The sequence below is a fragment of the Diadema antillarum genome, unplaced genomic scaffold (assembly GCF_040938485.1).
Source record: "Diadema antillarum isolate AM-2024a unplaced genomic scaffold, OU_Dant_1.0 seq00000460_RagTag, whole genome shotgun sequence".
Lineage (NCBI taxonomy): Eukaryota > Metazoa > Echinodermata > Echinoidea > Diadematoida > Diadematidae > Diadema > Diadema antillarum.
In genome coordinates, this window is record NW_027271431.1 from 178,539 (window position 1) to 205,806 (window position 27,268).

At 39.4% G+C, this 27,268-nt stretch overlaps 1 protein-coding gene across 1 annotated transcript in view; it reads right to left on the minus strand.

Moving 5' to 3' along the window:
• Positions 1 to 989: 989 nt before the first annotated feature.
• The window catches only part of LOC139733103 (gamma-aminobutyric acid type B receptor subunit 2-like), a 144,623-nt gene continuing 118,344 nt past the window's right edge, over positions 990 to 27,268 (minus strand). Inside the window, exons 8-16 of the mRNA XM_071643946.1 lie at positions 26,341 to 26,401; positions 24,922 to 25,011; positions 17,982 to 18,132; positions 14,185 to 14,317; positions 10,250 to 10,366; positions 7,033 to 7,155; positions 5,631 to 5,969; positions 3,906 to 4,073; positions 990 to 2,844 (exon numbers count right to left, since the gene is read on the minus strand). Of these exons, the coding sequence (XP_071500047.1) occupies positions 1,945 to 2,844; positions 3,906 to 4,073; positions 5,631 to 5,969; positions 7,033 to 7,155; positions 10,250 to 10,366; positions 14,185 to 14,317; positions 17,982 to 18,132; positions 24,922 to 25,011; positions 26,341 to 26,401 (2,082 nt within the window). The 3' untranslated portion in view covers positions 990 to 1,944. The remainder of the gene's footprint in view (positions 2,845 to 3,905; positions 4,074 to 5,630; positions 5,970 to 7,032; positions 7,156 to 10,249; positions 10,367 to 14,184; positions 14,318 to 17,981; positions 18,133 to 24,921; positions 25,012 to 26,340; positions 26,402 to 27,268) is intronic.

Sequence of the window (27,268 nt, forward strand, 5' to 3'; positions counted from 1 at the left end):
AGAATCCAACGAGCCAAAAAACTACAAAGTTCATGTACAATGTACATGAACACATTGTAATTTGAAGTCGAGCTAGTCAAGAGATTTACGCTAGGTACACAAGTACGATACACTTCAACCAACAATAAAGTCAACTGATCACACAATTTCCGTGGCATTGCTTCTGTCTTGCCTTGTTCGTCCGAAGTCATTCAAGTGGTCATCCAGCAAGTGTCCAGTCAGTTAGTTGCAGCTTTAACGCTGCCTATTTTGAGTTGTTCATTTGGTTCTTCCTCCCTGTGTCAATTTATGCGAGCTTTTGTTGTCGTAAATCATCGTAATCTTTCCATAACTTCAAAATTCACGAACCTTGGCATTATTTTTCTCTGTTTGTAAATCGATAACATGAAAACAAGAACAATGGAGTTATAATCTCACCAAAATAATTCTTCTTTAACTTTTCAGCAAATGAATTTCAGTTGCATTCCTTTTTTAGACTTTTGACATGTTTTTGATTCATCGCTAGAGTCAACGCTGACAAATTGGGTGCAAATGCAGCAATGAAGACTGTACAATCTAGATGACAACTTTATTATAACTACGATGTTATGGTTATTTTTCTGTCGATTTTTCTATACCATACCGTCTTGTGAAAATCTTGGTGGTGTTTGTCCAAAAAGTAAGCGATAAATCCTGTAGGATTTATCTGAAACTACACGTAAATCATCGCAGTGGTTACGCCTTCACCATCACATTACTCTCATGTATTAAAAAAAAAATCAATCGATTAAAAAAACATAATCCCTGAGCATTTTTGTCACTTTAGTCAGCTCATTTTGTGATGCATGCCGTTGCAGTGGACAGTCAACGCTGATTGGAAAAGAGCTGAATTCCACCCATTACAAATTTGAGTGATATTTTTCATTGTCTGCCAGAAATGTAGAATACCTCATTGTAATTATCATTATTTAGATCATCACATTATAATCATTACTATTATCATTCTTATTGTTACCATTATTACGATTACTACTGTGACTATCATCACTATTTGACATATACTAAACTCCGGGTCAGGTCACAAGAAGCAGTTCGAAAAGAGCGCATCTGAACTCATCGTTTCTTGTTCGCGGAATGTCGGTTAAGGTCAAAGGGCATCACCCACTGTCACCGTGTATTATAAAGAGGGTGTGGTTGTATACCACCTGTAATGACAATAAGATGACTGTCTTTTTATTTTATTCTTTTATTTTACATCTGCCCTAAGGTGCAAATTAACAGATACCCGCCCTGTCCGAGTCACATTGCCAAAAGTGAAGTCCATTTCAGGCAAGTCTAGTACCGTCATATCTGTCTTGTGCTCGGGTGCAATGAATGACGCCGACCATTGGTAAACCTTTGAGAGTCACTACGTCAAGATACCATTAAATAAACATCTTACGAGTATCGTTTCCGGTGGTAATTGGTGGTAATCGAAATCAGCGAAGTGTTATTTGAGAGGAAAAAATGGCATATCTTGAATGGTATTACTCATTCTAATGTCGTGATTTTTCCATTAACATCCTTCGATAGAGTAGGACCAGTGCATGTGCATGCCATGCACATTTAGTTTCGGAAGTTTTCTTTAAAGTTCGTCACATTATATAAACTATAGCAGTATACAACTTATGGATGGCGCCACCTATCCTGTATCTGCGGATTTTTGCTTTAAATTTATGCAAATTACTCAAACCTCTTCGCATTTGATTTCCACATCGGACGCAATTACTTGACTGTCTAAATACGTGTACAGTGGCATTCTGACATTACCGACACGCAACCGAGAGACATGATATCTACAAAGTCATGAGCTGGATTCGACACCCGTAGCATACACTGTGGGTGTAATATAAATGAGAATTTTTCAATGATACAAAAATCGAGTCTTTCATTGTACAAAAAGATATGGAAATACAGCTATGTACATCATACATAATATATCATGTTAGCCTTGCCATTTAACTGTAAAAGTCGTAATTGCAAGTCCTGCATTTCAGTGATCAGTGTCCGCTCGTCCGGGTTGAGTGCTTCCTTTTCGGAGGCTTCCGATGTGGTTGGGTCATCCAAGCCTGCGCTGCTACATTTACTGGCGCTCCATCGCCGAGCTAGTGCGGTCATCTCGTCCGCATCGTCCTCGTCATTGTCTACAATCTCATCGTCCACTTCCTCGTCTCTCACCAAGTCCTCATCATCGTCGTCCTCCTCTTCATTGTCCTCCGCTTCCTCCTGCTCTTTCACTTTTTCCTTAGGGTTATTGGCATCATGATCACCACCACTAACACTACCACCACCACCACCATCATCGCGGAGTTGCATCGTTCTCAATTTGGAAGACAAGCTATCGCTGCTCCCGCCACTTCGCGACCCCTTCAGTGTGCCATACGTCCTTTCCAACACCGTGCTCTTTTCTGTATCCAGATCGGGGCAAATATCGGAGTTCGTTTCGTCCGTGTCGGTGCTAAAGCGCGCCATCAGCGGCGTGTGATGGAAGCTGTTCTCCGAGGCCACGCTCCGGAAGGGCAAAACGGAAGTCCTTCGGCGCGGCTCGGTGCTTCCCAGCCTGCTCTTCGCGTCATACCCACTGCTTCTCCGACCTACCGCGCCCAAGTTTCCCGTTACCATGCGCTTGTACTCGTGTTCGAAGCGGTTAACGGCGCACGACTCCTCGTTGTCGATGGGCGTCTCTGGAAGATGGAGCAACATTTGGAGCTCGTGCTCCCGTCCCGTCGAGTCGAGATCGTACTCACTCATCTTCCCGAGGCGGTATTGTTCTTCCCGCTCTAGCATCTTCAGGATGCCTTCTAGCTCCGCTATCTTGGAATCAAGCTGGATGGAAATAAAAATGCAAATTTGGAGTTATCAGCTTGAAGATTAATTAACTCCAGATTTAGAGTGCCTTACAAATGGTGACACGACATTTGCTCCTGCAACAATTGCTCCGGTGTTACTTTTTCCTAGGACTTAGGGGTAGGGTTAGGGCTGTGATAGGATTTTAGGTCCAGTTTAATGTGGGAATTAGGGTCAGGGTTAGGGTTATGTTTCTGGGCAGAATTTATGTTTGTCTTAGCGTGCAGATATTTAATGGGAGCAATTGTCGCAGGTGCAAATGTCATGGAACCCTTACAGACATGTCAAATAAATCTAAACGTTATTTTTGTCATGCTACCCATATCTACTGCTAATATCAAATTGACTACAAACATTTACAAAGTGTGGTAGGGTACCCTTTGGGGTATTAAAGGTCGTATGCCCCTTTTGCAAACGTCACGAAATTGTGCATGGTTGAAGAATGATGCCTCCTTCCCCCTTGTATGAAATTTTACAGTAGCACACTTTAGAGGTTGTTTTTTTTTTTAAACTAAAAATACGAAACACGAACCCCACGTCCCTCGAGTAAACGCTTTCCTGTTGTACTGAGAATAATGGTTGCATTTATCTCCCGGTTCGAATAGATTCACTGTAAATCTATAATACTGTTTCCCCTTCATCTTAAAGAAGTTTCCAATTTATTATTTCAATATGATTGAAGGAATCTAAGTTTCAGGCTTGCAAAAATGACACAAGAACTTTAAGGCTTGAATCATTGTGATACTAATATGGCTTAATGTCTTGAATCATTCGTCACCGTGTGATCACTAAAATACATATGTCGTGCAGTGGCGCATGCATTTTCATAATCGTAGACTATAATGGATGATCCCTCTCCATCATGTTCTGCCTTAATGACATTAATAGTTTGTCCTATTGTCTGAAGGAAATATGTTGCGCTATACGTCATCACCACCTGTTCGATACACACGGCAGACACAGACACCCACACACACCCTTTACCTAAACATTACACACATATACACGCACAGAGAGTGTGCATCTGCGCGCGCACGCACCTTGCGTTTCTCCCTGCGGAAGGCTCGTATATGAATCTCGGCTCGGTAGATGCTTTCCTTCAGCTCCGTAGACTCGTCCATGACGAAGCGGCGAGTCCGACCTTTGACCTCTAACCCCACTGATCTCGTCACAGGATCGCTGCTGACGCTTATTCGGATAGCATGAAGCTGGAATAAATTAATCAATGGAATGATTCAAGATGATATTAGTCATGCGATGATCCGTAAGCACCATTATACTCACTGCTTACGGATATCTGATGGAAACTACCCAGAGTCTGAGAAGATTTCAAACTCTCGTAGGAAAGGGGCTAACAAGGATAATTCTCGGAAATGATAATGATACTAATAATACTGATAAGGTGAGTCATAATGTTGATCAAATAAGGGCAAAGATGATCGATAAAGCAAGAAAGAAAAGAACCGTATTAGTTACATTGTGTGTTTTTCTATTCTACCTTTTCTCTCTCTCTTTTAAATCACGTACACGGTATTTGATATTTTTCGTTTCGAGAACGCGAGTTATTTACCTGCATTAAATTTTGCCTTCTGCTATGTTTTTCTTCATTGTGAACATTTTTGTTTGTATATCATTCATTGCAGCAGAATTTAAAGCAATCTAGATGGAATAGATGAATATAAGCTGATGTATAATATCGAAAAAGACTGATTTCAGTCAGTGCCAGATTAGTGAATTTTGATCACTTGACGTCATTGGCGCAACGCCAGAAGAGTTAAAGTAGATCTCGAGACGATCGATTTTGCACGCACTGTGTGAAAACCGACGCACCCACATGGATGGAGTGCTTGCTTACACGATACTTGACGATTTGTGTAAATTCGCCGTGCTGTAACTGAATGACACGGACAAACCACACCAGCTGGTCAGGGTCGTTTGTCGAGGCCCTTATAGGCCTCTATGCTCTACAGGTGTACGGGCAGAACAAAATTGTGGAGGCAGTGTTTGCTATAAGCCAGTCTAGACTTTTTTCTTTTTGTTCGTTTGTTGTTGGTTTTTTTTTTCCCTAGAGAATAGGATAAGGAAAGGAATGCGACCATGTAGCTAGAGGCAAAAAGGAATACATTTGGGTATACATTTTACCAGGCACCATTACGGCCTGCTGGTATCAATCATGATGAATTAGCGTGTTATCAAACATGATGTAAACACAGGTAAGTAGGCCTATAGGTTATGTGCACAATATACCATGAGCCGAACTAAAATCTCAATAAGCCCTCAAAGTGAATATCTGATGATCGTAGAAATAATTGAAATATAAAGAGCGAGCTACATCGAGATGCAGTGTCATCGTGGAACGCCGGACACCATTGCTAATGTAGGCAGCTGATCCTGGACGAGAGGATTTGAAACATACACTAATATGAAACGAGAAGTCAATTCCACATGTGAAAAAAAGAATTACTATAATTTCGTGAATAACATCCAGTTGCACCAACAACAGCGTCAACGTTTTTGAATAATTGATCATTCGAAACCTGATCCGATCAATCCGAAAGTGAGTGTTTCACATTGCATCACTGGCCCTGCGAGTAATGGGACATCCAGGTATTCAGACCTATTACAGAGGATGCTGACCGTACTCCACGCGCGCACCTAGTCTATGCATGAGGGCTTATTGAGAGTTGACTTTTTCATTGTTCTTGCATGAATTTCTAAACTAGTGTCTACACTTAAAAAGGAACAACAATAAGAGGGAACCTCACTTTTGGCACGAAGAGAAGGCACAGCGTGGCGGTGGTGGTGATAAAGATACAGAGCGACACCAGCATGAAAGACATCGTGCGGTGGTTGCCCTGGATGACCCAGTTGTTGACCACCACGGCGAGCACGCTCATGATCACGACGTTGTAAACGCAGACGGCGATGTAGTGCGAGTCGTTGAGGGCGGGAATCTTCACGTTGCGCGTCTCCCAGGCGAGGAACACACCGAAGAGGAGCAGGAGCCCCTTGTAGGCGTAGAGCGCCACCAACCATTTGCTCTGGTGCTGCGACGTACATTCCTCCATGATGGGTGCGTACGCTACCGAACCAGACTCGGACACCTGTCGTTTGTAATGTGAGATGGAAAGATCTTAAGTGATGACATTCAGTTAAATTCAATTCAATTCAATTCAATTCGATTCAATTCAATTAAGCTTATTTCAGTTCAGTTCAATTCAATTCAATTCGATTCGATTCGATTCAGTTCAATTAAGTTCAGTTCAGTCCAGTCCAGTTCAGTTCAGTTCAATTCAATTCAATTCAATTCAATTCAATTCAATTCAATTCAATTCAATTCGATTCGATTCGATTCGATTTAATTCAATTCAATTCAATTCAGCTCAGTTCAGTTCAATACAATGCAATCCTATTCAGTCTAATTTAGTCCAATTCAATTCAGTTCAGTTCAGTTCAATTCGATTCAATTGTGCTTTATTTCCATCCAATAACAAAAGGTAATACACATCAGTACATATTAATGAACTGATCTCTGTAATTCAATTCAATTCAATTCAATTCAATTTAATTCAATTTAATTTGATTCAATTCAATTCAGTTCAATTCAATGCTATTCAATTCAATTCAACTCAGTTCAGTTCAATTCAATTCGATTCAATTCAATTCAGTTCAATTCAATTCAATTACATTCACTTCAGCTCAGTTCAATTCAATTTTATTCAGTTCAGTTTAATTCTATTCAGTTCAATTTGATTCAATTTAGTTCGATTCAATTCAATTCAGTTCAGTTCAGTTCAATATTTCTATCCAGCAGCAAAAGGTACTACACATCAGTACATTACTGATCTCTGTAATTCAATTTTTTGTGAAACAACAACATATTCCATTTCACTCTCTAGTTTCCGATTGCCTTTTTGTTGTAGTCTATGTTCATTCTTCTTTTTTTTTGTCTTCCTTTCTCTCTCTTTCTCTCTCTCTCGTTCCTTTTTCGTTTGGTCCCTCTTATTCAAAGAGGTTTTACTTCCTTTTAAATTCGATAAATCTTCATACTCTGAATCTTATGTATGAACTGATTTCGCCGCACTATCAACAATGCCTATGAGTTAAACAATCTTTCCTTGAAAATATGTGCCCAAGACTTGAGTCAAGATGGGAGGGCGCCCTTACCTCGACAGGAAGACGTTTTTCTATGCGAAGCATGGGGTCAAATATTACCCACAATGCAATGAGGATGACGTCAAGGAGGAGGAGAACTCCGATCATCAGGAACAAGGTCGACTCGTGGAGCATCTGAAGGAGTGAATGGCAACAACAACATCAACACTAACTTTGAGCTTGCTACGATATCGAAGATGACATATGCAGCTTACCCAACGAATTTCATGGACGACGAACATTTCAGTCTGTGGACCAGTTACTGATTCAGTGACATTTATTCCTTAGACAAATGCGCACATAAATATCTGCACGCAATCAAAAACCAAACATTAATTCTACTCACAAACATAACCTTAACCCTAATTCTTATTCCACATCAAACCAAACCTATAACTCTATATCACAACCCTAACCCTAAGTCCTTGGAGAAAATAAGACCGGAGCAACTGTCGCAGGAGCAAATGTCGTGTCACCCCAGTTACGAGCTTTGCAATGCACCTGATACCTTTAAATCAATACCTAGAACCCACATCGCACCCATTGGTTGTTGCTATGCTGGAGAAGCCCTGAGAAAACTTTACCCCCAGGAACGAACTTCACTGCGATATTTAAAAACCACTGGTATATTGCGTTAAAAAGTCATAAACATAAGCGATAAGAAAGAGGAACTATATAGGTGTAATCACAACCGGACGAATAGGTTAAATGCATTTATAGTAGCCGAAAAAGATACAGTTATACAAGATAAATCACAAATGTCGGCCACTTTGATAAAGATAGTATCAACTCATTATCATCTAGAAGAGTGTCAGACAAAGTAATTGCTGCAAATCGCACAATTTCATTCCAATTTTTTCACGTATATGGAAAGCGTAAATTGTTGCAAATCAGTTTTTACGATTTCATCAGAAAATGAGTGACTATATGATAATGGTATGGATAAATTCATACGATGGATTTAAGAGAGTGAAAGAGGAATAACTGGAATGGCTCAAAATAGAAGTTCCTATGAAACAAAACCAACAGAAATGAGTGCCCTGAAACTCTGAATTAATGAACAAATGCAGACAGACGGTCAGAATTAGTAAGAGGGGAAATCCAGCGTGACATTTTCGTTGTTGCCATGGCAATTTGCATAATTATTATGTGTGTACGTATGTATGTATGTATGTGTGTGTGTGTGTGTGTGTGTGTGTGTGTGTGTTACATGATGTGTACTTTTCCTCTTCGGTTTTATTCTTCCTTCGTTTCTATCTTATAGATGTATTCTTGCGAACCTGTGTGTACCTGAAAGTCTGTACCCAAAACGTAAACCAAGCCACTTCTCCCAGGCAAGCCAGAAATAATGGCCCACATGTAAAGATGGAAGTTCTCCAGTTTGGCTTATTTTCTTTTTCAATGCGTGCATGGACGCACGTTACGCAGCCTGCCAAACTGCGTCCGCCGTAAAATGCCGTGCTATGGCCGCGTAAGCATGCATGAAATATCGTCATTTCATTAACCGAATGTTTAGCAGGAGCGCAAGACGTGAAATGTCATCGGGCAGGCCAATTTCGCTTCTAAATGGAAAGCATTTATCATTCAAAAGTCGCCCCACCCCCATCAAGCTCTTCATCTACAGACCGTCTTCCGTTTTCAGTCTTCATTCGCTTTCTTAGCCAAGGCTATCAACTCAGCGCTCTAGAGCATGCACCCTCCTCAGGGATTAAAAATCCATGATAAAAGAATTTTAGCGTCACTGATATCGGTTCTTCAATGAAGCAATTTAATGTGTTAGTGATTCTCATTATCTTCTGACTTACATCTGTAGGTCTACTTGTTATGAATTACAGGAATAAAGAATTGCATCATTTCTTTATCTCAACGGTAGGCTTTTGATGATACAGTTACACTATCAATAGCACCAGAAGATTATTGTACGCATTTGAATTGCAGATATTGTGAAAGAGCATATCTCTATCACATCGTCGAGTGCATTATGACAGTTTGACTCCCGAATTGAGATAGTTTCATTCAGTTAGAGTTACTTGCTTCGCTGAGCAGAGGGCTGAGAGTAAGAACAATCCATGGAAACAACACCACGGAGAAGGTCACTGAAGTTCAACCTTACTTACGAATAATTGATGACTATCAATATTCCGAGAAATGTAAACGTTAAAGTGTGGAAAGGCTGTAGAAAGGTAAAAAGCACGTTGAAGGTCATGACTTTTTTCTTGCATTCTACATTGGCAAGTAAACAAAAAACAAAAAACAAACAAACACCAAAAACAAACAATAAGAAAACGAAACGACGACAACAGCAACAACAACTACAACAATAATCTGTATATGGTAGCTTTAAGGTTTCAAATAGAAACAAAATATATCGCTCGGTCTTTTGATTGAGAAAACTAATGGACAACACACAAAAAGCACTGAGACTTTGAATGTGTTTGTGTGCGTATGCGTGTGTGTTATGGTATATATGGTAGCTTTAAGATTTCAAACAGAAACAAATGTCGTTCGATCTTTTGATTGAAAAATGCATTCTATGTACAACACACGTAAAACACTGAGACTATAATGTGCGTGTGCATGTGCGTTTATGTATAATGAGAGAGCTTCTAACGTTTGATTGTGTTTGATAACTTCTTAAAAAACACTTCATTTCAGGAATTAGTATCTGTAACAGAAAAAAAAATGAATATCCTTTCTTATTTCAACGAAGTAAAGAAAGAACGTTTTTTTGGAAACAAATTGGACTTCGTAAAATAGGATATGCGACTGTATGAGCACCAAAAAAATACGAATTAAAATCCTTAACCACAACTTCAGTTTCACGAAAATCATGACGAATGACATCCATGAAAAGGAGATTTGTCAGAAAGAACACACTGTGAATTGGAAATGACGGCTTTAATAGCCTTAATGTATGCCATCCATCTAATGTATTTATAGGACATTACTAGCAATTGCATCCACATAACAAATTTCTCGTCTAAAATCTTTACATGCAACAGCTGGACATTAGAGAGATTGAATAACGAAAAAAGAATCGAGCGCACAATTAGTATTACAACAAAAAATTCCACTACACTGACATACACAACTAATCGGATTATTATTATTATTTTTTTGGGGGGGGGAGGGGGGGTTTCTGAAATTAGAGTCAAAGCTGGCAAAAATTATATTAATTAAGAAAATCCAGGTATAAAAAATCGACAGTGATGCCGTGTGATAACCTTACCTTGCGCTTAATAACCCTGCTCGTAGCATGGGTGATGATGTGATAGACTCGGTAGGTTTTCACGAACATGGAACCAAACGCCAGAGAGAACCCAAGGGCGAGGAATGACACACGGATCTGTGGAAAATCAGTGTTTTTGATTATTTCACAAAGATATATCATTACATAACGCAAAACCACAGACAAGAAATGCATCTGCTAAATGTTTATGAATGTTTTTGATATAGGTAAACACTCATGTTATCATATAATAGATGTTCACAAAGAAAACTCACTCAGATTTAACGAAGGTGAATTTATGCACGAGTGTATGTATACATGAATATCTACGGATTCAAAGCTCTTTTTCGGCATACCATACATACATACATACATACATACATACAAACATATATACATATCATACACACGCAAACACACACACACACACACACACACATAATCAGTTATGAATAAAGGAAAATGGACGTAAACCTGAGAGCACTAGTTACACACATAATGTGAGTTGTAAAGAAAGAGACATAGACATTTTACTTTTACATCTTATCAGAATCCATTATTCAGTATGGAATTAAATTTCGACCACAGCATCATTCTGCATCTGCTGGGCGTTTAGCCAGAAATAAAGTGGACTAAAGAGTGAGAGAGATGAAAATGACATTGTAACGTGATGAGTGTCCCCCCCCAAAAAAAAAAAAAAAAAAGAAGAAGAGAAGATATAAAGAGAACTTGACATGAAAGCAAAATTCCCCTCTCCTTTCTTCACCCCCAAACAATCAAATAAAGCAAAATAGTGAGAGAGAGAGAGAGAGAGAGAGAGAGAGAGAGAAAGGGAGAGAGGGAGAGAGAGATATTCCCCCAACTCTTGCCGCAGCGCCCATGCTGTCCTCCTACAGGGTAGATACAGAGACCAATCCATATATGCATGGAGCTAAGTTCTATGATATATGCAACCTCTTGATGTGTATGCGCTTGTAAATGATGATCACTTCTGACCATGCGGTACATTAGCGTCAGTTCACCTATTCCTGCCAGGGTCACTCGACCTTGAGCTCAGCGTGTGTCTAAAGCGAGATAATAATGCCCTCGACCTTGACAAAGAGGAGAAGAAGTACAATGAGACGCTCGATCCATTTGCATGATGTTTTTTCCACTTCAATTTTCTTCCTTTCATTCTTGGGAGAGATTCAGGCGAACACAAACGACCGTTTTACGACTTGCAGACGGCAAAAAAAAAAAGGAAAAAAGAAGAAAACCATTGCATTCATTTTGATTGGAACGCTGCTTTCACTTCCTAGAAAATTCTTGTTTGAAAAAGGCATCTGGGGAAAAAAAAAACCCACGTATTTTTCTCATCCGCTTTCAAATCAGTTTCTATTCGAGCCACTGAGTGAAAATGCATGTCTCTCCGAATGTCTATGTACATATAAGTCTAGCGTTAAACTGAAGCTAACAAAACTGACCAGACTGTTCGGGTCGAACCCTTTTATTCTATTTATTATGTTCGTCGACAAAAACGCCCTACCCTTAGCGGAAATATATAGCAATAACAACAATACAGGAGCGTCTATATTGCATGTCGTGAGTACCTTGCCTGTGAGAGAAAATCGTTCTTTTGTTTCAATCTGTCCGTATCATGTATTGTAATCACCGCGCAATCACAGTAGCTTTTCGGAAATACTATTTGACTATGTTTTACCCAGGAATAAAGTGCGACAAGGAATCTCCTCCACTATAACATGGCTATCTGCACCATATATTGCAGGTCTCCAGCCTTGTCCGTGCAAACCTCAGATGAAGAGTCGAATGATGGAAGGCGGCTGTTACCCGCTTCTCTACTCCTCCCCCTTCCCCCTCCCCCCTCCTCGCTCAATCATGTCAAGCGTGTATAGAAGCCTCAGGTTATACCAGTATATCCATTATTTATATCTTCCAGTACGGTAAATTATAGTCATATTCATCCGTGCATTTTCAACTCTTTGGTTACTAAATTCTCCAGTGCCTCGGTTTACTTATAACATCCATTTTGATAATCAATCACGCGCGGTGTTGATATTGCAACTAATTGACAAATTGCCCTCCATCGACGTAGATAAGTGCCGAATTTACCAGTGTTTAGTATAGTTTAGTAGCCACGATTTAAAAAAACAACATGGGCATACATACTCGGGCAGGATGCGAACCTACAACGTCTGATCCTGACCACCGAGCTTCCGCCCCGACAGCCAGTGTTGGATCTGCATTCTTGCATGCAGCATGGTTTCTTTTTCTCTTGCATCTTGATTGTGTCGCTGAGCAAATAAATCTCACAAACAATGTGTGCTACTCCCATTATGGTTGTGTAATTTTGCTCACTTTAAAGGAGACCTCCGGATGATTTTCAGAGTTTTACATTTGAACAACCATAAATTAGTTACTGAGGACAGAGTTTCAAAATTTACGATAACTGGGATGAAGAATAAGGATATTTTCGAAATTTATAGCAAATTGCAATGAACAAGGATGATGACATGGCAGAGTCACCATTAGAATGCATGAGTTGGGGCTCAAGGCCCCGTCACACTACAGCGAATGCCCAACGAATGCCCAACGAATGTCCAACAAATTTGAAAATTTGAAGATATGTTCACATCCGTTGGTGATACTAGAATAGTTCGTAACATGCTTGGCGTTCTTTGTATTCATTAGCTATTCGTAGGGATTCGCAGAGATACACTGGAGCCGATTTTTTTTTAAACATGTCCAAAATCTCCAGCGTATCTCTGCGAATCCCTACGAATAGCTCACGAATACAAAAAACGTCAAACATTTTGTTTGTTTTTCAAAGTATTGTTTCTCTGCTCAAGAACCAAATTCCACAAATCTATACATGGAGCTGTTGATACTACATGATGTGAAATTATGAATATCGTCTGGAATTTCCCTTTAAGTATTCAGATACAACATTTTTATATTGTACATGCCTTTTCACAACGAAGGCTTTCCGGAATTGATGCACGTTTAGAACACTCCTGTCGTATTCCTCAAACGGTTTACCATACAGTGTATCTCAATTATGTCCTGTCCATCACACACATGTGACGGAATTGTATTGTCTTTTCTAACATCTGGCAACCAGCACCAGTGAACGCTTCATCTTTGCTATTTCTTTATGACTTCATGGATTAACGATGAGGAGACTCTATACTATCTATGAGCACCATTAATACCCAAACATGCAAACCAGATGGGAATCTTAACCATTACACTGCCTCCATCATCATTATCATCATCATCATCATCATCATCATCATCATCATCATCATCATCATCATCATCATCGCACAAGTCTCAAATCAAATACATTACAAGATACAGACAGTCAAAATCTGATTACATACTCTATCTGAGCATCTTGCTTCCTTCAAAACATTACTGGTGATCGTTTTCACCAAAGACATTCTCAGTCTCATCGTTCCACGCAAACTAAGCGCTGTGAACATCTACCAGTAAAAATTTGCATAAGCTTCTCCAATCTTTTGTACCATTTCATTTGTAATCACAATCACCGCGCACCACGTCTCACACGTCGTTTCACATATGACAGACAAGCACATTTTTGGATCCGGTCTGGATTACTCGTATTAGCTTGATGTAGGTATTCAATTACATTAGCACAATGGAGCATTCTGTAATTCATTAACGACAGTTAATGGTGTATCTAGGCGAGATAACTTTAAAGAATATATAAAACAGGGTAGAATATAGTGGTTGGCTGAGTTGCCAGAATGAATATGAATGAATTCATTATAACTCTCACGTATTTCTCCAAGATTTTTGAACCTTCTGACGACTCCTATCCCATCCGTATACAATGTTGTTCGTGTGATTTTACTCTGTTCACCAAGTTGAGCACGGTGTGGATTCGCACTGTGACAATAACTACAGGGTCTTACCGTGCAGAGAGGAGCGAAGCTGGCCTCGGACACTTTCTCCCCGTCCAGCCCCATGAAGAGGATGGCAGTGTAGACCAACATGCAGCCAACCACCAGAATGTTGTTAAGGTTCGGACTTGATAGCTTGATGTATCTAAGCGTGGGTAAGTGAAAGGGTTTCTCGCTGATAGTTATTTGAAAATAACAACAGGTCGTTTTGTAAGATTCTCAAGTAGGCCAGTTTACTACCATATTTCCCTCGGATAGGACATAAAATGGAGGTTCCGTGTATGAGAGAGTCACAGCTCATGTACGTAAAAGATCCCGCTTCATTCATTTATCGCAAAGAGCAGGGTGTCTAACCCGGTGAAGTGGTCCTACCCCACATCCAACTGGACCCCATGGAAGACCAGCTTAGTGTAGCTGAATATGGGCTATCCAGCCATCTTCACAGATGGAAAATGAACAACAACAACAACAACAATTTCAAATATAATCATTTATACAGTTGCATACATAAAACTGATTACAGTTCGTTTATATTCCGAGGATTCGTTATTCCGAAGGTTTGTTAGTACGCACCGTCTTTACATTTTCAGAATGACGAACCTTCGGAATAACAAACTTTCTTTCATTTTTGGATTAACGAACATTCGTCATAACGAACATCATCCCCTGAAAAACTAGCCTATCAAACGCTTCCCTCGATAACCTGGCATCTATTCATTCACTTTTTCCTTCATGAAGTCTAGTTTGTTTTGCGGAGAAACCTCGGGAAAGCTTCCCGGTTGTTAGGAACAACCTCTGTTGTAGGCATACAATTCGAATATGCTTGTGATCAGGTCGAATATTCAACCTGCTCCTACCGAATAGACGTCATTACGTGGAATTCAGTTGCGCGCACCAGCGATCAGGAAATGACCTTTGATGTGGATACATGCATAAAATGTGAACACGACAGTAAGCATCATTTTCCAGATAGGAGAGACTTATTTAATTAGATTTGTATTTTTAAAGAAACACAGCAAAAGTATAACTATGCGTGATGATCTTACGCAGCAAAATTACACTTATATAGAATATATATATACGTATCATGTCATAATATTGAAGATGGATTTGTAACAAAGTTTCATTTTGAGAAAAGCATATAGCAGGGGAGTACCTCAACAAGCTGTTACTTGATATTCATGACTGCCTCTAAAAACGAACAATATGCCATTGCAAAACGTTCAGGAGATTTCGAAAGAGAAATAAGGTTTACTCCAGTAAAGCTTACTACTCTGTATCGTGACAACTGAATATTAGTAGTTACTAGTATACTAAAAAAGTTGTTTCTGACAACAGAAAACTTGTCCGCGGCTTGACCGACATAGCAACAAGTAAGGCATGCAAACTAGATTCGAAAGCATTAACATGATTAGAGCATATTATCTAATAGAAACATGTGAAATGAATAGCTAAAAGATATTTGAATATATTCCTTGCCGTCCTAGATCTGCCCATTTCAAGGGCAATCACGAAACTAATTTTCCTTACTTAAACGTTTTTGCCCTCCATGTTTGAGCAACTAAAAGATTCAGAATAAGTTATAGGTTATGTGTAATTTCTTTATTATTATACTTGAAATAACTGGCGAAAATGGGATGGATTGGACAAGAGAGCAAACGCCTCAACATCTGCTAGCCACAAGTATTTGAATACATTGAGTAAAAATACCACTACAGTAAAGCAATTGCTTTACTTATGACTCATATATGAAAGACATTAGAATTGACTTAAGAGGGCATCCTGGTTGTCTATGGGAGAGAACGGAGCAATAACGAGACGAAGAATTAACCAATTATTTGATCGTTGTCACACTTTGGTTCGTTTCATAGACGAGATCCTTCGGTATTCTAAGCATGAGATCCGAAACTGTCTCGGGACAGACCCAATAGTATCCCGAGATAACATTCCCGGGACTGTACCATGATATCTTTCTTCTTTGCATTTTTAGGTACCGAACAGTTACGTAAAGAAATGAACTATAAGCACTTATGACCAGGGACACGGAGAGAGTTGTTTTCGCTCGACTGCAATGAAGCCATTTTGTGTGTGAATAATACATACTGACTGATCAGCGTATACGCATGCAAAGGGGTTCACGTCTTTAACACCCATAAACTGTTAGGTGAGCCAAATCTAATGACATGACTGACTCTACAAGGAACTCTATCATTTTCATTTTGTATGAAACGACCGTCGAGTGACTAACAACACGTCTTTATCTTTCTCTCATTATTTCTTATCGTCGATTTATATCTGTGTCAGTAGGCAATAATTATGGCAAGTTGCCGATTTGTAAGTCTTTTACCCTACATCAGTACCTTCCAGGGAACTATCAAAAGTGTTATGCTATCCCCATTTCTTTAAATATTAAGAAAAATGACGGTGATAATCACCACGTAATTCACTCCCTCATTTAAGGCGACCGTCAGAACGGGTAGACGACCGCACGCAGGAATCATATTTATTTTTTAAAGCGAAGTACCTATCAGAACAGCAAGAAGAATTATATCACTGCGATAGCTTGGGCACACAATGACAAGTGCACCTAATAAGAATCATTGCCTCCTTGGATTTCAGGAAAGCACCCTGCTATCTAACAGGCTCGATTACATACATGTAACGTGTTCCATCACCATGGAAACGAGCAGAAAGCACAGAGTGCTGCTACGGTAATCACAGTCACCATAACTTTTGGGGTCAACAGAGAGACAATACAACAATTGAAAAGCCCTTTGGTAGGACAGTGGCAACATTGAAGAGGCTACCCGGGCTAAAGGAGACCATGTTATGATGATTATTACTATCACTGTTATCATTTCTTATTATTATCATTGTTATTATCATTGTCATTATCATTATAATGAAATTTAATCGAAGTGTTTATACACCTTACAAGGTTTTCCAGAGATCAAGCACTCAGTGATTTGTCCATGATTCATCAAACTATGAAAACATGATTTATCTTGTTGGTAATCCGTGAAGGAAGCTAAAACGGCAACATCGCGTCTGACCATCGTATAACCACGTTGCAATTTCTCTGTCCACAATGGGAACTGAGCGCTTACGCCGAGATATCGTCAACGGTGGTAACAGATGCTGTTATTCTACGTGGTCTAGGAGAATAAGATGTTTTCCTTCAAATTCCAGAGTTACATTACAATTCAGTGAAACTTTACACGAACATGTGTGATCTTGACTAGGTTTTTAGGGGCTACGTTGCACGCAGGTTATATCTACGGCACTCAAAGCTACGGATATGTTTTCTCAGCAGACCTAAAACAAATCGTAACTATGGTAACCACGAGAAGTGATGAAAAGCCCCGTTACCTCATAAATACTGATTAGGATGGTTATAATAATTATCGATGGAACCTAGCAGCGAGTTGTCCATAGCACGTGTCCCTACCAGCAGGACCAGCATTAAAAATACATCAAACCTGCACTCTAGCCTGGTTACATTAATTGATCCTCTTTCGTTTCAGCCTCGGGCGAGATTTCTGACGGTTAAGAATAACTTTAGTTATCTAAGCATTCACAAAGTTTGACTACGTTAGTAATCTGCTGTTGCTTTCGAAGATTGGGGACCTTAAAGGGATCTGAGGCTAAATGAATTATGGATACAGATGCGAATAAAGCCTCTAGTCCAATGCGGGTGGTAATGGAATATCTCGTTAATAGGTAGTCAGGGAAAATATGGCCATGAGTTTGAATACATGATTGAGGTGCCATGAGCCTTAGACTTCAGAGTACACGAAAGTGTGACATACTTCGTCTTTCTGTACTTCACGTTGAAGGCGAGGAAGATGACGGCGAGAATGATGCCGAGTACGCTGAGGACGGACACGGAGAGGAAGGCGGCCTTGGCGATCAGGATGGGTTTGTCGACGACCGTCAGGTGATCGACGGGCACGAAACCACCTGTTAAGGAAGAAAGCGACGACGAAACCAACGTTGAGACAACCTCGTCACAACTTAGTTACAAGGGTCTGTATAAGCTTTCTATTAAGAGAATGTGAATAACCTGTTTGAAGGATGCTTTATCTGGTCAGCTACTGCGTTTGCCGCGCGAAAAAACAAATCTTTGATGTAATTTGGACTGGCAAAACGGCTAAGTGTGCGGTCATAATCATGTAATACATGTTCGTAAATATAACTTGGAAATTACTCCTTTGTATCAAAAGTTCGTTTTCATTCAAAAATGCATCGTGACATGATGAATGGAGACCAACGGATTATCCATCAAACCAATAAAGATTTAGGCGACCATTACTGAATGCAAATTAAAGCATGATTTGGATGGTCGCATTACTGTCACTTTCACTTCCATTTTCACAGGTATGTTGCGTGTATCTACTTCCCTTCACCATCTAGTGATGAAGTACTCCTATTGAATAGATAAATTATGAATGCACCACTCAGACATATGCATGTATCTGGGTGATTCACAGCGTCATCCACATTACACATAATACGAGGGAAATCTCCCTCGTTACGGCACTTTTTTATGTGCGTGACAGAACAGGTGAACATCTCTAGGTGGTATCAGAGTAGAATAAGTCTCCTTGATTTCAAACTTTACCCCAATCGAGCCACATTACCATGTCACAGTCCCTCTACAATATATAAGCTTGGATAGTACGAGATTTCACTGAGCAGTAACATGGAGAAAAACTAGTATAATCCTGATTGAGAACTTTTGGAGTAACAGTAAATGTTTAAAGTAAGGGAGGCTACAGCCATTTTCGGTTCTCCGTGCATGCTCTTCATGGAACGTCTCTTCTATTTATTACTGTGTGAATGCATTTTCGCGATCCCTCATCCTTCTTCTTTCTTGGCCCCTCCCCTTTCTCATGCTCCCTGTCTCATTCCGTGCTTCAGTCTGTCTTTCTATTTCATTTTCTATGAAATACACACACATACACTAACACACATGCTCCCTCTCTACCTAACTACATGTGCGTCATAGCCAGTGAACGGTTGTATTTTCCTTTGTGTGATCTGTTCAGAATCACACACAGTTTAAAGTCACCGCAATTTGATTTTATCGATGCTATAAAAGTGCTCCGAGAAATGTTTACACGTCTTCGTCCGAACACATTGCCATGTACCTTGAATGCAGGTCTAACAATCATTTGAAGCGTTTGAATTTCTATATTATGATGCCTAGATACTTGTACTGCTGGATGTAAAAATCAAAAATTTGACATACGAATAACAGATTCGTCGTAATTCTGGCGCAGGTTCCTAAAGTGGACGGTAACTCGCCCTTCATCTTACTACAGCAAATTCGTCGGAAATTGCAATGGCAGCAGTTCAGCGTTAAAAATTACTTGAGTCGTTTTGTGTACAACAGAGAGTTTTCATTGAAACCGGTGAAACGTGAAAGAGCTGTGATTAACTTGAATCCCCTGAGAAAGCATGTTTTGACAAGACAAGTTTTTGCTTTACAATAACAGCGAGAGAACGACAAAGAGAGAATTTTATTTAGGACGAACATCTGACCTCGATATATCGAATCCTAAAACATTTACCGTTCTCTCTCGGCATGATGTGCTGCGTTATTCTCAAATAAGCGTGAAAAATAGATAAAGTTGCTCACTCTTCACGAGTACCATGCAAACCTTTCCAGACTCTGCTATATGGGGTAAATTATCTAGCACTAAAAGTCCACTCACGATTTTTCAATAGAATTTTCTTTCCCTAAATCAAATATGTAGGTGACTCGTCGGTTCTCCTGTCGTTCTTTCATATCGTTCCGGGGGGAGGGGGCAGGGAGATGAATCTAGCAAGTGGCTGACAAGAAAATTTGGCATGTGAACGGGTGAACATAATAATCATCAAGCAGTCTTTTCTCGTTATATCATTTGCTGTTTTTACCCACTTTTAATCACGCTATAAGCATATTTTCCATTGGAATAAGAACTAGCACACACTCGAAAGCCGCAGCTGTTGCAACGGTAAGAATTTTGGAAAGAAAAGCAGAGCAGGCTTGGTACCTAAAGGCCATCTCTAGGATTTTAATCGCTCACACACCATTAACTGCCTAAGACGGGCACTCTTTGTTTCTCTGCGGTGTCGTCCATAATCAGGATACTAGTTATAGCCTACTTCCATAAAGTTATCAAACAAAAGATTAATTGTATGTTTGTTCAGTGCACGGTTGGTAAAGATTGATTCGAATCCTGTCTTTAATTGAAACTTTTGACATTACTAACACACTCCTAATCAGAGTCTGAAATTCCCTTGCACTTTGTAGTATTGTAAAGGGCACACGGAAAAACCCGTACCGCAATAAGGTCAGGGAACTCTGATGCATTTCTTTGACTAGCGTTTGATTACAATAAATACATTCATATTAACTGCATGAAAATGAAAATCATAGTTAGCCAACATTGATGACTATAGTATCAGCTTTTCCGATATTCATTCTCTTCATATCTTTACGATATGCAAAGAGCTTTTAGACAGAATTAGACATTGTTTGGAAGCACTCAAGCGCAAATGAAAGTCCATAGGCTGTGATTCCTGTGACGTACACAAAGGTAGCGGTACCAGAGTTATTGCTGGCGCTTTTGACTCTCACGGTGTCAACGCACTGCCGCATTTGAGGTGATTTTATTCATTTTTTTGTTGTTATGGTAGGCGGATATGACACTCGAAGGCGGCACCTTCGGCATGACAAATACACGAGTAAAGACCAGATTACACGTCCAACGATGGAAAGTCTTTCATTCTATTTTTAATGGCGACAGTAAAGGTATCCGTTTTCATTTCTCATTTTTCATATTTTCCCCTGGTCTTGAAGAAGTGATTACACCATGCAAACGATTTTTCTTTCTCCTCCTCCACCCCCCCCCCACACCCCAGTATTCGAGGAGCGTTTTTGCGTGGTTTGCATCAGCTGACGTAGAACGGAATGAAAAGTACATTTCATCCCGAGGGAAACGGCGGAAAGTGGGAAGAAACAAAAAAAAAAAGAAGGAAAAAACCGCTGAGAAAGGATGGGTGGAAAAGAGAAAGTGACAATCATATTTCTCTCCACTCTGTATCCCATTGTCGTCAGTAAAAGTGTGCGATGCACTTTTTCCCCCCTCACTCGGGGGGTTAAACGTTTTATTACTCCGCTCCAGCCGTGAAGAAGAGCAGGGGGGATAACTGGATGTGGGTGACAGAATGCCCGTTCGATCGCCCTATGCCATCGCCCATAACTCCATCTCGTCTGGATCTTATATGCAACGGCCGAATGAAATGAATAAAAAAAAAAAAAGCTTAAGGAAGGATTTTCGAGCTTCTATTTGCCCTACAACTGTCTATCCAAGCAGACACAGGTATTCGTCAGCTCCCATATTTTTCAGCTCTTAGTGCATTGTTCGCTTTTTGAGAGGTAGAAAATACATAACTTGGCTTACCGAGAACGGCAATGGGTGGGACATTTAAAGAGGAAGGTTTGAGGACAACGACACATCTTCCTATAAGCTTTTGACAAGGTAAGAAAGAGAGTACAAAGTTTTCAGTAATCGCCAGGCTGCACAGTATGGAAGCAATTTCTACAGACGCAATTTTCTATCTCGTATAACGTGCATCTTTATCCAGTGAAATTCATGACTCTATACACGCCAAAAAGGCAGCAGAAAATGCATGGAGTTGCACTTGTGACTGTAGTAATACCTACAGATGCAGCACGATGCAGTAGAGCATGAATATGTTGCAACACAAGAAGAAAGTCTGAAGATCGTTTCTAAAATACAGTATTCGTGAATAGAAACAGACAATTTTTAAGAGCTCTTAAAATGTCATAAAAGATTATTCTAATAATGATTTTTATGTCGTCGTTACTACGTTTGCGCGAATAAACTTCAAGAAAATCCAAGGCGATAATTAACAAACTTTCCACGCTTGTCTTTTCAAAGTGTTATGACATTATTTTGTGGGCACTGTGACGTCACAGACTTTATGGACCCCGCATGACGTCATTCATTACTGTTACCAGCTCTCTGCGTCTAGTATTCAGTAATTAAATCATCCATGACAGTGAATATATCACATGCAACCCACACAGCTGGCGATGATACAGTTCCGAGTGTTAACCATAAGAATCGGTTCTCTCCTAGCAACTGGCTCTGAGCATGCCTTTTCAACACTCAGTGCGAAAATGTCACGAGGAAAGGAGGAGGGGGGGGGGGTGGATGGGTGGTAGGGGAGGAGACGAATGGTAGAATAATTACTGTTACGCTCTATTTTATTTCACGACAAAACAAAGAGCGCTACGACGTCTCTCTGGATGACTTTTGTCATTTCGTTCCGTAGATTCTCCATCTCTTCTGACCGTCTACACTGTCAACTTTAATATGATGTCGTTGAACCAGTGACGGAATACATCATTACAGATCGGATTATGGAAGCCACTGCTCACAGTCGTGCGTGGAAAAGAGACGGAGTTTCGAATGTACCACCGCTTAATTGGATTCAATCGTGCCACAGATAGAATAGATTTGACAGCACTAACGAATTGTCTAAAGGGATATACATCAACATATTGACAGGCCTTTCTTGACTTTCAGATTTTGTATATTTTCAAATGATTCCTTGTTCCATTTGATGGGCGGATTGTAAATTGAAAGTCCATGGGATTGAAACAATAATGGTAAACTGACGAACATTATATACAGATGAGTGCATTGAATGATTGCAATGATGCAATGATAAAAGAATAATGATAAGAAAGTATAAGCAATATTTGTATATAGATAGTATTACAAGGCCCAGCCGTAGTTGATACAATTCAAGAAAAAGCTTTTATATTCCTCTTCGCTAATAGCCAACATCATACATATGGTAGGCCTACCTATACTGAAATTCATTCCACTCTGAACTCTATGTCTCTCTTATGTGCAGTCACGCTCAATTTCTCCGTATTGAATAATTATGTCCATCCCTTTTTCTCTAACAGGTGAATGACAGTTTGTAGGCCTACACACATTCGAAGGCGAAGAGACTTCCATATAGTATGAAGTGAAAGATTTTGCGGTAGGTGTAAAATGTTTTCTTATAAAGATAATTATTCATTTTTAGAATTTGATCATGAACAAAGCTGCCAGAGGCTCGGCGGTCTTCTCAAATTTGTGTTGTATTTACAAACCAAGCGTTACACACATCGTCGTTACTTTCGCTATTGTATCATAACAACATGAATAATATATGACCATTGCTACTATACTATTTCTAATAATATTAGTTTTGTGTTATGAAAAGACGTGTGCCTGTCTGACCAAAACATCGAATGTGTTAAAGTTTATCAATCCATTGGATTTCTCTTCAATTTTACACTTCGATCTACCCCTCTATCATTCTCTCTAGGAAAGAGAAGAAGATATGGATATGTCCCTTTAATGTCCTATCTGCCTACCAGCCATTAGAAATATGATATTTCATTACGTTCGAGGAGCCAGGGAAGAAGCGAACAAGAAATTGGATCCATCTTTCTATTATGAGGCTGGTCAAGTAATTACTTTCTTGGAAGTTCGTAATTTACAGTAGAAATATGTATCAACAAAAAAACGAACAAAATAAAACAAGAATAGGCAGTGGGAACGTACATCAATCAATAAGAACCAAGTCTCACGCAAACCCATCCAGCCAGCCTTATCTCTATGTCAAAAGAAAGGGAAAGAACAACAACCTTCTTGTGACTCTAGACAGAATTTTCCCTGCCACTACTGAGGTAATTGGTCATTTGCGATTAGTTTGCAAAGGATTATTCTTTTCACAAGAGCGAGTATGCTTGGTTGCTGTCAGATTTAACGCATACGCCAAAATCATGGAGGGAAGGATATAGAAGAAAAAAAAAGAGATGATTCCATTCATTTTTTCGGCGCCTGTACGATTGGGGTCACCAAGAATATGGGCTGCAAGAATTACTGAATAACGTATTAATGGATAATGTGGATAATGTCTCATTTGCTTTTGTGTACCGGGATGCTCTACATTTCTTTACATCGTTAAAGCGCAACTCAATGCAAATTGAGTGCAACTGTATGAAGGTTATGTGTTGTAGGATGGATGGCCACAATATGAAAATTAAGCTAGAGTTACGGTATGATGATATCAACGCACAAAATGCTATGTGTTATTATGTTTTATTCATTTCCACTATTTTCTCCCTCTCAATGAGGATGGTGGCTTTAAGGGGGAAATCCTGATAAACCAACAATTCAAAACAAACACAAATAGCTTGCAAAAGAGCTAACTTTTAGATAGGGGCGCATGCGTGTTAGCAGGTACACGGGTGTGTGGATGTCAGCACAATGGGCATACAAGGGTACGTGGAAATCATAGTAAATGTGTGTACATAATGGTATGATATATGTACAGGTGTTCAATAAACACAAGGGTCTTTTCATAATATCTAATACACAATTGGCAAGATTCTTATGTCTACTTGTTAACTCCCAAGAATTGAAGGAATACATATTTGTAGTTAGGGTTATGTAAAAAAGAATTATCTTCTCGACTTTTTGTTTTTTAATATCCTATATCTCATCATTTTCTTCTCTTATCCAATCTCCTTCTCTCTCTTTCTCTCACTTTATTTTTACCCAGCGAATTTCTTCAAATATATTACTACAAAAGACTTTAAGTACGACAGTAAAAGACAACGACAACAAACACAATGAAAAAAAGTGTCCCAAGATACAGTGAGAAACTTACCCGCCCAAACGATAGGTACCATGTCGTCTGATCCGATATCCAACACCTCACTCTCAGGGAAGTAGAGGGCAACGCGTTGCATCTCACCGCCTTATGGATAAAATCATTTTTTAAAATAGATTTATCACATAAATAATAAGAAAGTAACAAACACACAGACACGCACACACACACAAACACATGAACACTTGAATACACTTACAGAAACATACACAAACCACACTCCTTCCCCTATAAGAAAAAAAAGAACACACACAGAAAAAAACAAACACTAATTGTTGCATTATTCACATAATTTTATCTGGTATGCTCTCAGAATATCCCATTGTTAATAGTGACTTGATCTAATGAGACTTTTTGTTTTATCTCAGAGCCAAAGTTCAAGCCCCCTTCACATTCCATAGTAATTGCCAAGAATGAATTGGCAAATAATCTAGTGATTTTTACCCATTTATTGACATACTGCTGGACGAGTTGGGGCCAGGAGAGGAATGAATGAACGAGAAAGTTAGGAGAAACGAATGAGTGAAAATAAGATTTAAGAGGGAAAGATGAAGAAAATATTGCCAAACAGAAAAAAACCGGCAATATTTGTAATAATGACTAGTGTATTATTCAAAGATAATACTATACAAATGAAGCAGACTTTATAGAGAACAGTGGCTAAAATGGGTTAAGTTTTGATAGAACACATTTGCAACTTTCAGTCTAAAATCAGCATTCTCTTTGCCCCATACGATCCTAATTTTTTTCTTTGAACGAGAGATGCTAAAGCATCTATTTTGTGCTATTGTCAGGACCTTTCTAAACGTGGATTAGATGTGGTTTCCGCACATAATACAGAAGCCTATCAATATCTCGTACACGTGCAGAAATGCTGGCAAATACATAAGTGCGTGTCCAATAGTCGCAAAAAGTTTTTCTATATTTTGTTTGTTTGTTTATCATAAACGTTTTTTAAAAAAGAGAAAAGATATAGTGACAGGAAGCGTCTAGCAGTCCAGTATTCTACGTTCGCCTCGAGCAACACATTAAAAAGGTCATGTGTATAGAGTTTGGGATTGAAAAATAACGGGGAAGTCCCAAAAAACAAATTCGTGATTTTGATGCAGAAAACTGTGAGCATAGATAAAGACGTAGGAAAGACATGGAAAAAATATTATAACCGTCATAAGTCACGCATGGTTCTTCTGTTTTGTTTTTTGTTTCCTTTCTCATATTTTTTTTTCTGGAAAAAAGCAAAAGGAACCTGAAGGCTTTGCCCTTCTTCTTCCGAAGGATCAAATTGGGACAATCAGGCTTCAAAAGTGGCGGCCTCTCACTCTCCCCCTCTCTCTTTCTTCCTTCATTTTTTCTTCTTCTTTCTCCCCCCCCCCCTCTCTCTCTCTCTCTCTCAGACAAGAGATATAGTTTCCTTACCTTGATTCTGCCGAAAGGTGGTGATGCCAAATCGATCGGGACCGTTAAACGAGACGGGGCCCTGCAAGAAATCGATAACGGGAACGAAATAGGACGAATGGCACCCCCTTGGCTTCATTTTCGCTCACAAAAATGTCTCTTATTACCGATTAACACTCTCATCTAACGCAGATGTGGAGTTCGGCGGGCATGATCTTTCCTCAGACACTAATACCATTCGATACCTGACGTCAGATATTATGACACTCATACAGTTGTGGCAGCCTCATAGAAATGACAATGCGTCTCGGGAAAAGACTACGGATTGATGTATCTTAGGCGTCTTTCCTCAAGCTATGGTAGGATTAAAAGAAAAGTTTGATGGAAGACTCATTCCTTACTTCTCTATGCTACTACAGAGGAGAACGATAGATGTGACGCTTCGTCACTCTTTTGATTTGATTTGATTTGATTTGATTTATTCATTCTCCGTATGGCAACATTTACAATTTTTTTCAACATAATCAAACATAATGATATACAAATATGAAACTCATTATAGCTAGTTTCAACAATATTGATTACAAATGCAAATACAAATTTTCAAGTGCAATGCACTGCAATGTTCTGATATGCATGTAATAATTCTTCAGATTATACAAGATTAAAAGAAGTTTATTGGTTTTTAATCCACATTTTTTTCTTTCTTTCGCCCTTATGCTTTGCATGTGTTTAGCGATATTTGGTAAAGTGTGTTTCCGCCAAACGTTCTTTCTATACCATAAGCCTGTTGATGCAACATGTAAATAACACAGCTGTCAAGTCACACTTAACTGGAATCAGATAATTTTACAGGATGAGAGCGCTCATAAACTTATCGGATTCTCACCTTTTGGATCTTGAGCCTTGATGATCTAGTGAGGCCAATAAGATGATACAGTACAAATTT